This window comes from Acipenser ruthenus, chromosome 6 (genome assembly GCF_902713425.1).
Source record: "Acipenser ruthenus chromosome 6, fAciRut3.2 maternal haplotype, whole genome shotgun sequence".
Lineage (NCBI taxonomy): Eukaryota > Metazoa > Chordata > Actinopteri > Acipenseriformes > Acipenseridae > Acipenser > Acipenser ruthenus.
Genome location: NC_081194.1, coordinates 45,669,074 through 45,685,608, shown reverse-complemented (window position 1 = coordinate 45,685,608; position 16,535 = coordinate 45,669,074). Strand labels below are relative to the sequence as shown.

Genomic DNA, 16,535 nt, shown 5'->3' with positions numbered 1-16,535 from the left:
GTAGAAAAACCTGGAATGGGTTTAACTGCTATGCAACAGGAGTCTTATTTCCATCCCTGTTGTAGTTTCTGAAGCATGGTGGCAGGTTAAAACAATTGTTGACCGTTTAAGATGACTAACAGGGCGAGGAGCCCTGTACAGTGTTATGTTTATTTATTTTTAGAACGAGGTACTCCCATCCACAGTAATTTGAAAACCTTGTGCAGAAGGGGGCCATCTGGTCACCTGCATAAAAGCCTGCAGCTCTTTGCACACAGGGTGGTGTTCAAGAGGAGGAACGAGAGCGGAGAGAGCGAGCGAAAACGAAACTAAACTTAAAAGTAAATCCAGGATCAGTGAAGGCTACTGCCCAGCCTGACCTGGATCATTTATTGTTTATTTTGTGTGCACGATTTTGTTTAAACCTTTTATTTTCGCTCTGTGAGCAAGTGTTTTGTTTTTGAACTTTTTATTTTATTTTTGTATTTAAATAAACGGCGTCTTTATTTTGAACTGCAGTACTTCCCTGGTGGCAGTTTCCTTCCTGCTTCTGGCCTGACGTCACGATTCGTCCACCCTGTCAGTGACCAAATTTGAAGAAAATGCGTGGGATCCTGTTTCTAAGCAACAGGTTAGCAGCCTATTCTTGCAAATGTTTAACTCATGGGAAGGCATGTTGCTTTGATTTCAAATCTAAAAGTGGTTCATTAGGACATGAAAGAGTGTTTTTTTGAAAAACAAATTTGGAGCTGGTTTCAAATATACAAATATTGTCTGTCTAAGGGTTATGCAAACTCTTAAAAGGAATGCTACATTTAATATTGACAACATAAACTCGTTTTAGCTGAGCGCTAACTAAAAGGTCCTTTCACATACAGATACAAGGTGCTGCTGGATAGCTTATGTTTGTACTTCAATAATGCTTAAATCAAAAGAGAACCTACATACAAGGCAAGAGGCCAGGGAGTAGACAGATAAGCTACAAAAATACCCATTGTGTTCTGAATTTCACAGGGAAAATTACATGAGGTAGAGACGCATAGCTTGCTTTGGAATTGAGTGATACTTGAATACTATCGTGAACTTTTCCTTTAAACACTTTTTCCATTGTGTAATAGCTGAACAAAAATGATCTTGAGATAACAGAAATAAGCTACACTGTTTCATATAATAATTACACTGGAAAACGATCATGTCCTTAATCACCCTAAAATCATGATCATATTGTACCTGCTAACCATGTGTTTTTTGGTCTGATGAATATCAGATTGTTTTATGAAGAAACTGATGCTAGTTATGGATGTACGGAAATGTAAATTCAGCATTACATGCTGTGTACCATATGGGTTACAGTTCATGTATTAGGGATGTGCATTTTGGTACATTTTTATGAACGTTTAAATGCTATGCAGTGTCAGTGTTTAAACCATATCTACACACACACACACACTCACTCTTTATATTACATTCTGCTGTATACTGACAACCCTGGTTAGTATTTTCTAAGCAAAGAAAACCCAAAGCAGCAAATTGTGTTTTAACATTGCAAAGACTTAACTACAAAAGTAAAAAAAACAAACAAACAAAAAAAAAAAACACACACAAAGTACATATTTAAAGGTTTATATTTAAATGTCCTCTTCAATCAAACAATGGTTGTAATTAAAGTGGTCAGTGGAGATAGAACTATATACATATTCAACACATTTTTGGATATTATGTTTTTAGAATAGTTTGATTCTTAAAGGTTAATTTAAAAAAAAAAAAAAAAAAAAAAAAAGAGAAAGAAACAGGAACCTCTTACGTGTTGTTTAATAAAATAAATAAATAAATGTTATTTTTAGTATTTAAGTAACTTAAATACTATCACTTTCAAAACTTACCAGGCATAAAATAGCAAAATATTTTGGAATTGGAAAGTGCACTGGGACTGATATTAAAAAGTCAGCCTCAGAGATTAAAAAGTTTGCGGTCTTTGATAGTAGGAGTAGGATTTTCTTTGTACTTGAGCATTACAATTTCCAAGTACTCGAGTACTCGAATCCAACACCACTGTCCTCTACATACTAGTGTACATAAACCTCCCAAACATTGCCACAAGCCCAATTTTTAAATGCCAATCTAACACACAATTAAGTAATGAATATAATGTTGGCCTTCTTGTGCCGTTATATGGTCTATATGGTCAAGTATTACTAAATAATACAAGCTTTACATTAAACTGTTAAGTGTGTCTCACTTTAGTACAGTAGTTCCAACATACAAACAAAAACTGAACTAAACATGAACGCCGTTCAGTCCAAAATCATACAGAACAATTTCAAGTGAAAAAAGCCTTCTGTCTACGGGAAGATTGGGGAATGGGGTCCATGAGTCTGCGGAAATCGTAACATTTTCTCCTTTTGAATGTTTTGTATGAACAGCTGCAGCACAATTTTCTTTAAGTTTTTCCAGCCTCGCTGTTATTGTTTTACATGCCGGCACAGTATGGCTCATCACATCTCGAAATCCATAAAGCTAAGTCTGGAAATTCAATGGCTGTTTGTCTTAAAAACAAACTGTTATACAATAAAATCCACTTAGAAAAATATAATTTACAACACCTGAGGGTGAAGACGAACACATGCTGTCCTCCGAAGCGTGTTCCGTCAGCCGACCGCTTTTTTCACACTGTGGACTCACCATGCAGCCACCCAAGAGCTACAGCGTCGGAGGACAACGCAGCTCTCGGGCAGCTTACAGGCAAGCCCACAGGCGCCCGGCTAGACTACAGGGGTTGCTGCTGTGCGGTGAGCTGATTACACCCTGGCCGACCTAGCCCTCCCTCCCCCCGGGCGGCGCTCGGCCAATTGAGCACCCCCCCCCTTGAAGCTCCCGTCCTCGGTCAGCAAAGGAATAGCCTGGACTCGAACTTGCGACGTCCAGACTATAGGGCGCATCCTGCACTCCATGTGGAGCACCTTTACTGGATGCGCCACTCGGGAGTCCCAGATTTATATAATATTTTAAGAAATTATTATTATGATTAGTATGACAGGTTTCATTATGTTTTGCGATATGTAGTGACATTAGAGCTCTGAAAATTACTCAAACATACTTAAATATTTTAAGAAAGACATGTAGTGGACAAAAAGTTGTATTAAATATATTTATTTTGCAAATGATGATTACTGGGATAATCTTATATCAATTTCAAAACTGCTGCATTCACGATTCACACAAATTGTCCACATAGGGGATAATGTGATCACGCCCTGTTCGGCCCACTCTATAGCAAATGTTGTTATGGATATTTGCTTTTTACTGCCATGACAGTAGCTCCATCCACAGTAATTTCTAAATGTTTTCATTTCAAATGGTGAAGGACTGAACTTGTGTTTTTGTGGTATGCCAATTTTGTTTGCTATAAATTTACATACAACGATTTTTGTCGCCAGGTTCCTCAAAATACTTTCAAACGTTGCTTCACCTCATTGCGTTGTTTAGGGATGGCCCTGGACCCCTGCCTCTCTTATTCCCAGCACATCTCCACTCTGGCACGCACTTGCCAATTCTTCCTGAGCAACATACGAAGAATCCGACCCTTCCTCACCAACTACGCCACCCAGCTCCTTGTCCAGGCCCTGGTACTCTCCCGCCTAGACTACTGCAACTCCCTCCTGGCTGGCCTCCCTGCGTCCGCCACCCGTCCGCTCCAGCTCATCCAGAACTCCGCTGCTTGCCTGGTGTTCTCTCTGCCTCGCTTCTCCCACACAACTCCACTGCTCCGCTCACTCCACTGGCTCCCGATCACCGCTCGCATCCAGTTCAGGACTCTTGTACTAGCCTACAGATGCCTTGACCAGACTGCACCCAGCTACCTCCAGACCCTCATCTCTCCCTACACCCCCACTCGACCTCTCCGCTCCTCCTGCACTAGAAGACTGGCTCTACCTCCTCTACGCTCCCCTGCCTCCAGAGCCCGCTCCTTCTCCACCCTCGCCCCGCAGTGGTGGAATGACCTTCCTACAGATGTCAGGACTGCCCAGTCCCTGACCACCTTCTGGCGCCTCCTCAAGACTCACCTCTTCAGACAGCACCTGGAGAACTCCTCTGTTTTTCCCCCTGGACACATCACTCTTCCTTAAATGTGCTTTACTTGCTCTTATCTGCCCCCTATTTTACCGCATTTAATCCTGTACTTTAGAGTACTGTAATCTGTCAAGTGTTATTTAATCTGTAGTATTTTGTATTTAATTATATCCTGATGTAACTATCACTGACACTGTTATCTGCTCTGTTACTGAATCGTATTTTGTCATACTTGTACTTGCTAGACCCAAAGTCATTGTATTTATCTTGCTCTTAATTGTATTATTACTTGTACTGTGATTCCTTAAATGTATTTTTGTTTACGACCGTAAGTCGCCCTGGACAAGGGCGTCTGCTAAGAAATAAATAATAATAATAATAATAATAATAATAATAATAAATAATAATAATAATAATGGCATTTTATTGTTTTTTATAAAAAAATAGAACAAATGTCAGAAAAAACGTGTGTTAACTCTCTTACCACATGGACTGGATACCATACCACGCCTACTACAATATGAACACAGAGTGCACTACTGAAGCGCCAGATCGACCGAGGACAACACCCGCCCCAGGTGTCAATCTTTCTGTTGCACTAATTAGAAAAACTACTTGGAGGCAATTATTAAACCCCTTCCTTTTTATAATATCCGCCTTACTCTGGCACCACCGCAGTCAGATACACGACAGACTACTGTATATGATAAATTACCAAAATTAATACCGTACATTAAAAAATATGCATTAGGTGAAATTTGTCACATGACCGGTTATAGATCTAGCATATTATTAAACGCTTGACAACTTCTTTAGAATTTATACGTTTAAAATTCCCATCCCTGTCATGTATCTCTGTTTTTGAAGCAACATTTAAAGCTTAATTTTCAATGTTAAAAATGTGTTAATATTTATAAAATCGACACAATAATATATACATTTTGAGTGCTTATATAATTTAATATGACTAAAAATTACTAAAACAGCAACAGAAATGGTCTTGTAGTTTTTTTTTTTGCATAACCTAAATACAAAATTACAATCATATAATTTATGGAAGGGATTACTGGCTATTATATTATTCATATTTTCTAGAAAGCAGTATTATATGGCTAATGTGATATCTTGTAACAATTGTAAGTCGCCCTGGATAAGGGAGTCGGCTAAGAATTAAATAATAATAATAATAATAATAATAATAATAATAATAATAATAATAATAATAATAATAATAATTACAAGTTATCTATTTACAAACTGCATTTAAAAAAGTTAATTCATACTTTAACCAAACAGATACAAGAATTCAGGACAGCAGCTCCAGGGTAAATTATGACATTTTGACAGCTAATAGATTTCCTCCCTAGGAAGCTGCAGAAAAGGCCCATTATCTCAAAGCAGTTTCCATCATTGATAGCCTATAGTTCTTACCATTGATTTGACCATAGATCAAAATAAACCTCTGGAAAATGGGATGATTTCTGGGACTGGGGTTTTACAACAAATGTGTGGACCATAGAATAGAGCTGTGTACCAAAGTTTGCATTAACCAGCCAACATATTAAAAGGGCAGGGATAAATCCCTTGCATTCAATTCTAGCAGACTGACTTGCTTCACAATGCTCGAACTACGATTGGATCAATCTACACACCTGCTACAGTGGATAGTAACATTTAGATAGCTACTTACTGCTATTGGTTAAAACAGAAAGTACAGTACCTTACACTAGACTCAGTAATTAGTCTGCTCACAGTTGTATTTAATGTTAACTATGTTATGTTATATTTTTATTAATCCTGTATGTGGATGATGTGCAAGAATGATGGTAACTCTTGCTCTATGCATCATTTGTTTTAAAATAATGTTTTTTTCACGTTTGAATCTCCCGTTCTACTGTTGAAAAAATGTCAGCTCAGCTTAACTCTAGAGAGGGAATCAAAATGTTCAAAGATTACTAATTATTATTATTTAAACTGTCAAGAGATTAATTAATTATCTGAATATGAATATGCAATGATAGTTTTGTGTATGTTCTAGATCTAAAAAATGTTTTACCTCACAACTCCGTTTTCTAGTCCCCCAGCAATCACATTGACAGACACTCCCTCGGGCTGGTTAGAGAAGGCCACTGAACAAATTATTTCTCTGCAGTGGACATGTCCGATGAGGTCACCGTTTACCGTCCAGAGACGCAAATCACTGCCACCGCCAACTGCAAAACAGTGGTAAAACACATAGCAATGAATTCAATGTTAAAAGGCAGCAAAACATTGTCTACTTCTAGTCACTGAAAGTAATCTTTAAATCTCTTTTTATGACCTCATAGAAATGCTAAATGAAAATTAGGTTGATATTACAGTAAGGCAGTGTGGCAATGCGCCCCGCCCCTGTGTGCATTTGTGTGTTATATGTTGTGTGTTGCGTGCGTGTGTAAATGTCGGTGTATAGTCATTGGTACACGGGATATAAACGGGTCTGTGTTTCACGTGTATTTAAAAATGTAGATTTGTATTTAGGCACGAGGAGGGCACAAATCACTTCACGTGCTGGTTAAATGTAATATGTGAGCACGGGGTTGCACAGAATTAATTCACGTGCTGGGATTCAAGTGAATAATTAATTAGTAGAGACGGAGAGACAAACAAACACGGTGAGTACAAACACTTATAGATTTCACTTTACTTTCCTACTTTCCTCCTTCTCCTCACCCGTTCTCCACTCTCGAACACCCAACCCTGAGTGAAAGAAATGTGCATCTATATATACTGTTGTGCTGGGATTCAATTACTAATTAATTATTCAAACACTAATTAATTCTGTGCAACCCCGTGCTCACATATTACATTTAACCAGCACGTGAAGTGATTTGTGCCCTCCTCGTGCCTAAATACAAATCTACATTTTTAAATACACGTGAAACACAGACCCGTTTATATCCCGTGTACCAATGACTATACACCGACATTTACACACGCACGCAACACACAACATATAACACACAAATGCACACAGGGGCGGGGCGCATTGCCACAGGCAGTCATGTTCAAAAGACAGTTACAGTAGAGACCATGGAACGTCTCATTCACAGATTTTTTTTTTTTTTTTTGTGTGTTTACTGAATAGGCTAGTTGTGCGTTGGTTTTGTGATGTTGACTATAGTCCACTAAAACAACCATAGACAACTCAGGACCTACACTGGATTCAAACCCAGACCTTAAAAATCTGGAACATGAATTAACTGTGCCTTTATATTTATTACATTTTAGCATTAGCAAGCTAGTGCACACACATTCTACCTCCCCCAAATCACCTGAATCGCACACAGTAGAAATGTCTCCTGTGGTTTCACTGGCTGAAACTGCTGTCACAGGACTTTTGTGTCCAGTAAGACTTTGAACGTAACAGAGCCTGCAAACAAACAAAAGACAATATTAATATTCTCTTCCAACTAGAGGAGTTACCCTAAAAAACTTTTTTTCATAATATTTAACTTCCAACCTGTTTAATACCCTTGTATGCATATTCTCCATCATTCTCCATTGCGGTTACTGCTTGGATAATTACTTACCAGGCTTACCAACTAACATTATATTTCAACCACTGAAAGAGCCGAGGAGGTTTTAGAAATTACAAAAAATGTATACAGAAAATACAGCACACACTAAAAACGTGGTCATTTTTTAAAACCAGCTCACTTCTAAAATTAATAATATTAAGTCTGGGAAATACTAGATGGAAACGAAAAATACGATATTAACAGGCAAGAAATAAAATCTAAAGACAATTTATATGGTGTAAAGTATCTCTAACCCCTATGCCATTTCAGTGTTGTTCTCTAGGTACAGTATTGAATGGAGTATATTTGCGCACCTGTTTAAATCCCATATGATGCAGGTCCCGTCTTTGCTGAAGCTTATCAGGATACTGTAGGGTTTACACACAAATAGGTTGGTGACCTCTGCTGTGTGTCCGTACAAGTGCACCTCCAACTCCACTTCCACTTCTGAGGGCTAAGAGGAAAAATATAGAATGTGAGAAATGATATCAATGTTCTTTAGTGAAAAGCTGAAGTGTTCATTCCATGCCAACTCAACCAGTGCCCTTCCGTCTCAGATTTTCCTAGAAAAATTCACCTGGTAGTTTTCAGACATGCCGAGTTTAGAAATGATAGCCTTTTTTTTTTAATTTCCCCAAGCCATTATTTTTTTTTAAATTTCCCCTTCGACCTGTGACCTTGCAAAGGTCAACCTAAAGTGAGAAAGGGACCTTGACCAGAAAAATCACCCTGGGTGCAATTTAGATGCTACCATCATGTGTAGCATCTCATTCTACTCGTAATGAAAAGGGCTTTTCAGAAAAAATAGTCATACTTGCCACTGGCATCTGATAATGGAGGCCATAAGGAAACAAGCTGGCTGTGACTGCATCAGCGCTCAGAGAATATCACGGACATTTGCAGAGCTTTTTTCAGATGTTATAGTAATAAAATAATGACTTGGATCGCATTATTGAGGCGTTTGGTGATAAAACGAGTGATCAGGAGATGATTGATCGGTATGTACGACTATTATTATTATTATTATTATTATTATTATTATTATTATTATTATTATTTATTTCTTAGCATATGTGAAAGCTATAGCGAATGAAAGGGTGGGGCGGGGCTGGAGATGCCTAGCGAGTGCTTTGTTGATATGCAGGGCCTTTTAAACCCGTTTGACTGTGGAAAAAAAATACTTTTAAACAGCGCGTCTAAAATTAACTGCGGGTGTGAAAATAAATTGGACCTGACGCGCCTGACACGCACTTAATAAATGAACTGCAAAGGGTTAAACCCCCTTGAAATTTAAATTTTTGCTATTTGTACCAAGTTTAGGCCGTAATAACTTGCGTAGGGGGACTCCAAAAAATCACCCAAAGATATGTTTGGATAAATGTTGATGACATCTACAAGCATCAAGCAAAATATTATGGTAGCCAGGGATTTGGGATTTTTGAAGTTTCATATGTCATGCATTCGAGCATTGCTTATGGCCACTTTGGTGAGGTTAAAGTACCACATAGTTCTATACAAACTGGCTATTTCTTCAATTGTGCATTCTCTGAGGATTTATCTAGAGGAAAAAGTAACAATGCGGGCTTCCAATGGCACTAGCTTGGAGCTGAGGGGTTATGAACTTGCATATGGGACTTGGGACTTCGTTGTTATGATGACACATTTGAAACTACCAAACCTTACTTAGTTGGATTTTAAAAACCAAAAAGTGATAGTAAAAGTTGTTTTTATAAGTTGTGGTGCCTACCTAGGGGGATAAGTGATTGACTGACCAACCATTTGTGAAAAAGCCATTTGCTGCATTCCCATGCTAGCCAATCAGTCAATTTCAGGCACAACTAAAAGTCCTTGGTTTAGGAAGTATTTGATGACATTGACAGGTGTATTTAAAAAGGTGCTGTAAACAGGGATTTTTTTTTTTTTTTTTTTAAGAAAAACATAAATTTAGTTTTTAAAACCCAACAAGTAAGGTTTTGGTAGTTTCAAATGTGTCATCATAACAAAGAAGTCCCAAGTCCCATGCAAGTTCATAACCCCTCAGCTCCAAGCAAGCGGCAGTGGAAGCACATACTGTTACTTTTCCCTCTAGATCAATCCTCAGAGAATGCAAAGTTGAAGAAATAACCAGTTTGTATAGAACTATGTGGCACTTTAGCATCACTAAAAGTGGCCATAAGCAATGCTCGAATGCATGACAAATGCAACTTCAAAAATCTGCCAAAAATCCCAAATCCCCGGATACCATAATATTTTGCTTGATGCTTGTAGATCTCATCAACATTTATCCAAACATTACAGCCTAAACTTGGTACAAATAGCAAAAAATTTAAATTTCAAGGGGGTTTAATGACCAGTGGTGGGACTTGAAACCAAATGTTTTTCACAGAATTTGGGAGACTGGTACCTAAGGGTCTTATAGCAATACTAAAATAATACATTTTAGGACCCACATCCCCTACAGGGTAAAGGGTTAAGCTGAAGTTAGAATAAAACTTGTCAGTTACCCCTCGTCTGGCAATTTGCCAGAAGTGAGTAGGGTGCTCCTAGTATTTTCTTCTGAAAAGCCCTATTCAATACGAGTAGAATGAGGTGCTACACATGATGGTAGCATCTAAATTGCACCCAGGGTGATTTTTCTGGTCAAGGTCCCTTTCTCACTTTAGGTTGACCTTTGCAAGGTCACAGGTCGAAGGGGAAATTAAAAAAAAAAAATTCTGAACTGAGCGTGTCAGAAAAACTCCAGGTGAATTTTTGTAGGAAAACCTGAGACGGATGGGCAACGAAATGTCCCTTTTCTGGTTGAGTTATTATTATTATTATTATTATTATTATTATTATTATTTATTTGGAAGTCCACCAATCTAAGTTCATACGGTTAACCCATATAAATGGGTTGGGGCAATTCAACCAACACTGAACAAGTTAAAGCAACAATAAATACAAGGCAATAAACCAACAGCAGGAACTCAGCAGCAGCACCATTATTAGGAAAATGTGGAAATCCTTAATTCATGAGTCTTCTGGTGCTTGTCAACACTTGATAGTGGTGTTTTCAATAGCCTATGGCATTCTAGAAAGGGGTAATAATTGGCCATAAATACTAAAGTTAATATACAGGAGGCTGTGTGGTCCAGTGGTTAAAGAAAAAGGGCTTGTAACCAGGAGGTCCCTGGTTCAAATCCCACCTCAGCCACTGACTCATTGTGTGACCCTGAGCAAGTCACTTAACCTCCTTGTGCTCCGTCTTTCGGGTTAGACGTAGTTGTAAGTGACTCTGCAGCTGATGCATAGTTCACACACCCTAGTCTCTGTAAGTCGCCTTGGATAAAGGCGTCTGCTAAATAAACAAAAAAAAAAAAAAAAAAAATAATAATAATAATAATAATAATAATAATAATAATAATAATAATAATAATAATAATAATAATATCCATTGAACAGGAACCTGTTCTGATACCTTGATGTTTTTTTGCTCTATTTCTGAAAACTAAACCCTTCTAAGGCCCGAGGATTTTTCATGGTCTCACTCCCGTTTGATGTATCCCGCCCTCACCACAATTACTATTACACAAGGGGCACTCCACCTGCATTTTGTGGACTTCAGAAGGGATTGATTTTTGTTTCCAGCTCCCACTATAATGAAACCAAGGTCACAGAGGCTAAAGGACACTGCTGTAACACTTACTGTAACCATATGGTAACAGTTCTTCTAGTGTTATTCAATAGTCTTAGCCAATGCTTGGTGTAGTACAGGGTTAAGAGAACTGCTTTTGTTAAAAGTCAAGGGAGTTGTACGTAGCAAATATATATATTTTTTGGTTTCTAAAAAGCGATATAGAATCTTTCTTAATGGGCAATGATGGGCGAGGATAAGTTTGAACCTGGAATTGGTAAAATTATTTAAACCTTAAAGTAAAATTAATAAATGATATACAACTCTTCTACATTTACAAATGCACCCTCTCAAAGATACAAGTAACAGATCAGAGGTGTCAACCCTGAAAAGTAGGTCACCCTAACTTATATTTACAATATGCGGTATACCTTTCTGTAAAAAAATGCCAATGCAAAACTTTTCAGAAATGTTGAAGCTAGTCCAGTGAAATGTACCTACCGTGGTGTTTGTAAATCTGTTTCTGTAAGCTGTGATTACTCCACATTTACTGCCAGTGAACAGCTGGCAGCTATCAGGTACCCACGCACAACTTGTAACCTAAAATCAGAAGTGAAAAGGATTCATTTCTCTCATAACTGATATACAAATGTCTAGGGTGTGGTCCCAGCCACAGACTAATCCAGCCTTAAAACACATAGTTAAGACTGTAATACTGCATATACTTTGCGCTTTTGCTGTACCACACAAGAGGGTGCTGTGGTCAGTATTTGTGTCAACTGTCTTCCCTGAGTTTAATCAAATGTACAAAACACCACTTTTTTTTTCTCAAGACCTTATGAGCATTTGCCATTAATTAATTACAAGCATTAGAGAACAATGTGCAATTAGTTTCCCCCAGCTTTCTATGCATTCCCTTATAATCCGGTATTGTAAATATCAGTCCCAGATGTGTATCCTATAAAATGTTGATACTGACCATGACTGTACATACAACATTAATGCCATTGCTAAGTAGAATAATGAAATTGCTAAAAATGAACTTCTGGGAACTGACCATATTTGGGATCTTACATTTTCCATTACAATATACCCAATTCCTTGCCATTTGAAACTTTAGAAAAAGATGGAACACAAAAGCTGGTTTCAAGTTCAGCAATACTCAGCAAGCATTACAGGATTATTTTAGGGAAACTATTTATGTATGTTCTAAAGCAACAAGAAACGGAAAAGTATTCATTATTCTGACATAATTGCACACCTGAGATGTAATAAAATAATAAAGTCTGTTACTCAATTGGCTCTGAAGATATATTAGCCTTCATTAGCCCAACCAATTAGGAGGCCAGAAGTCAAGCATGAGTATGTCACAGTGACAAGTCCTTGTGGGAATGACGCACAACCAAGTCATACCAAAATTGGATACAATGCTCAGTATATAGGCAAAACTGTACATGTGACATGCATACAGTACATATGTACAGCTGCTTTCACAATACCAATGTCACATTGTAATGTTTTATCTTTATAAAAGTTTGCCACTGTGATAATTTTTAATAGCTGATGACAAATAAGTGCTGGGATGTGGGATATTTCTTCTTCATTTTAGACACAAAAACAGGTTTCTGCAATGGTAACTGCAAAGACTGATCCAACATGTGATACTTGACTTGGCAGTTACCATAAAGACGGGATCAAATGAAGAACAAAATTAATAAGACATATCATTTTGCGGTACCTCTGTACTTGTGAGACTGCATGCTCATTAAAATCATAAGAGGAGTGAAGAGTGTACGATTATCTATTCAGGGATACAAAGATCCTGAGTGAATTCTTACCTGGTAGAGCTGGGAACACTGGATGAAATTAACAGGCGGCTCGCTTTGTTTGCTCTTCAGTCGCAGCATGTTATCACCATAACCCCAACTCAGAATGGCTGACCACTGGATGTCAGTGCTGTGCATGCTGCGAACACCTGCAAAGGCACAGAGCAACATTACCATACGATTAAAACCACTGTCTAGGTTGGAATACAGCACCCTTATGATAAGTGACCTCATCTGCCAAAAGTCAGATTGGCAAAGGGTAACTAAAAAAGCTAACTAAAATCAAGGATACATGAATTTAAATGTGCAACCAAGCATGGCAGTCTCAGTCCCTTATTATTTCTACTGTTGACCTTTTTGCTTTTCAGTCCTTACTTTTACACAGCTATACGGGTATAGTAATAGGATCCCACCCATGTGGCACATACAGTAGAATACTACTTGTAGTCAGTTGGTATACTATTACCCAACAATATCGGAGGAGAATGAGGAGAGTACATTGAACTAATTTCCAAATAAAAGGAGTGGGGGAAAAAAGATCAACAGCAAAACAGGGTTATGCAAATGAGATAAGCTCAACTTTAGATTACAATGATACGTCAGCCAACGCAGGGCTTACACACTAGATTCATTGCATGACTAAGTAAACCAAAGTTTACTTAGTCTTCCCGTATTCTCTGGTATATACTTTAATACAATATGTCCACAGAATTTTGCTGAGAAAATTACAGCAGTTTAATAGTGGGTATATTTGTTATTTTACACAACACAAATACATTGGACACACATATCCAACTCTTGTACAAGAGTAAAGAGCTGTACCAATCTACAGTCTGTAGTGACTTCTAGAGAAATGTTTTTGTTCTCATATTAATAATTGTAAGAAAAACAGAACTTGCATGGTTCCCAATATTTGTTTTCTTAACATTTTTTTATATTGTTGTTGTCTATGCAAATTAGGACCTCTTCCTTAGGGAGTATAATGCAGTATTAAGTAATGTAATGGTGGTTAATGACCTTGTTCTTTGCTGTAAATCATCATGAGACAGAACTTCCTTGACAGTCCACAGATGGCTCTAGTGGGCAGTGCCAGTAGGGACCCGAACCACTCCCCATGTGGTTGACTGAAGCAAACCACGGGGTCGGGGGAGCTGGGGGAGCCCACGTACTCACCCCACTTCAAACCCTTAATCCAGGGGAGAGGGCTCTGAAAATACAAAACAACAGTGGTTAATCACGTAACTTAGGTTCTCCAAAAGGGAAATTACATTCATCACGAATGCAAACACCCTTGTTTCCATGCCCTTTCATGGAATTATAATACCAAAGCTCTTCTGGGCCCACCCAGAACCAGTCCATCAAATGGTCAGGCCCCCCCCCGTCCCCTCCTGACATTACTTATGGAGTATGGGTATATAGCACTTCCAGTTTGGGACTGGCCTTCATGATCCTTTTTTCGCTGTCCTGATAAAAAAAAAAAAAAAAATGCAGCCAACCCTGAGCCACAAAGCTAGCTAGCTCACTTTGAGCTGAACAGTATTCCAGCAATTTGAAAAACATTTAAGATGAACTCAACTCTAATGCTGTGACATGAGGGTAGACTGGGAAGCCGTCCTCAGTAGTGACAAAAACAGTATTTTGCGGGTCCACGACATTCAGCCGATAGAACCTGGCAAACATACGGGAGGAAGCCCAAACCGCTGCTCTGCCTGGATAGATGCACCTTGGAACAAAGCCCATGAAGTCACCTGACCCCTGGTGGAATGGCCGGTGAGCTTCTCAGGCAGGGGCAGATTGGCCAGTTTGTAAGCAGTCTGGACTGTGCCTGTCAGCCATTTAGACAGACGCTGTTTAGACAGAGCCTGTCCCTAGGACTTAGCTTTGTAACAAATAAAACATTTTTCTGACTGCCTCCAGCTTTTGGTCGTCAACATAATACGCTAATGCCCACACTAGGCAAAGCGTATGGAGCTGACACTCCCTGCCAGTCTGGAAAGGAGGGGGATGGAAAGCCTCCAATTCCACCTACTGGTTATCGTGTAAAGCCGAGATGGTCTTCAGCAAAAAAGCAGGGTTAGTACGATGGATGACCCTCATTCTGCCCTCTGAAAAAATTAGACAAACTTTCGAAACTGAGGTGATAGCAAGCAAGAAAGGCCTTGAAAGACAACAATTTGAGCTCAGTTGAGTGCATGGGCTCAAACGGAGGTTTCATCAGTACATTAAGCACTACATTCAACTTCCAACAAGGAACTAAATCCTTCAACGGCGGCACCGCCAGGAAATGAGCTCCCAGGGAGACTGAATCGATTTTTACATGGCACATTAAAATGGCTGCCAAATAGACCTTCAGGAGTAGAGGGAGATTTCCCATCCTCAAAAAGTTCCTGTGAAAACTGCAGTATAACTGCCATAGAGCACGCTGTGGGTTCGAAACCACGCAACAAGCACCACGCCTGGAACACACCCCACTAGCATTTTGTAGGGTGTCAGTCATCCTGTTCGATAGCCCCAGATAACGCAAATGCAGCCATTCAGGGGCCAAACCCAGAGCTGCAGGCTCAATGGGTTGGGGTGCCATAGAGTGCCCAGCGCCTGACTGAGTAGGACGCGACACATCGGCAGTTCCCACAGCTGGCCGTTCAGTAGCTGCATCAGGGAGGAAAACCAGACTCTCCTGGGTCAGTAAGAGGCCCAGGACATATTGGGAGCAGTGCAAGCGGGGGAAACGCATAAAGCAGATGCGCTGGCCACATTTGCGCCAGCACATCTACCCCTAGGAGGTCCCCCCTCTCCTATTATGGAGAATCACAGGGGACAGCGAGTCGACTCCTGAGAGGCAGAGGTCCACCTTTGCCCTCTCAAATCTCTCCCAAATGAGGCTCACAACCTCTGGATGGTCTCCACTCTGCGCAGCTGGAGACCCCCCTTGAGAGGAGTTCTGCAGCCCAGTTGATCACTCCCGGCAGGTGAACTGCCCGAAGTGAGAAGATGTTCACTTGTGCCCATAGCATAAGCCTGTGGGCCACACGGTGGAGACTGGGTGACCGCAAACCATCGACTGTTGGCTGCTCATCATATATTGAGTGCCTCTCCTCTTTTGCTGCAGGCCAGGGCATCTGCAAGGCTGCAGTAGCCTGCTGCATCTGCTGATAGAGAGCTGTGCCACTGGAATGTCCGATTCTGCATCATCTGATGGGAACCCCACGTGATCGCCAACCTTCTTGGAGGCTGCGATAGAAAGCATATCACTCTCCACCTCAATAGCCACTGTCTGCAAAGTTGCAGGTGGGGTGAGTGGTTTAGCCACTGGCAGTGCCGGTGGGGCTGAACGCTCTTGCAGCAGCTCAGCAAGAATAGCCTGTTGTCTTGATACAGCCTCCCAGATCTTATCGAGCTGTCCTCTGCTTGCTGAACGTGAGCGGCGAGCTTTCTTCCTTCTCCGCTTTGGAGGGGGTGGCGGGAGGTGAAGGGGGACTGGAGGAAGAT

The 16,535-nt window shown here is 39.8% G+C and overlaps 1 protein-coding gene across 6 annotated transcripts in view; it reads right to left on the bottom strand.

Moving 5' to 3' along the window:
• The window catches only part of LOC117411061 (lysosomal-trafficking regulator-like), a 186,765-nt gene that overhangs the window by 3,748 nt on the left and 166,482 nt on the right, over positions 1 to 16,535 (bottom strand). For all 6 annotated transcript variants that reach the window (XM_034018115.3, XM_034018116.3, XM_034018117.3 and 3 more), the window contains 6 exons: positions 14,064 to 14,253; positions 13,059 to 13,195; positions 11,722 to 11,820; positions 7,922 to 8,061; positions 7,362 to 7,459; positions 6,107 to 6,263 (listed from right to left, as the gene is read on the bottom strand). In XM_034018115.3, the coding sequence (XP_033874006.3) occupies positions 6,107 to 6,263; positions 7,362 to 7,459; positions 7,922 to 8,061; positions 11,722 to 11,820; positions 13,059 to 13,195; positions 14,064 to 14,253 (821 nt within the window). The remainder of the gene's footprint in view (positions 1 to 6,106; positions 6,264 to 7,361; positions 7,460 to 7,921; positions 8,062 to 11,721; positions 11,821 to 13,058; positions 13,196 to 14,063; positions 14,254 to 16,535) is intronic.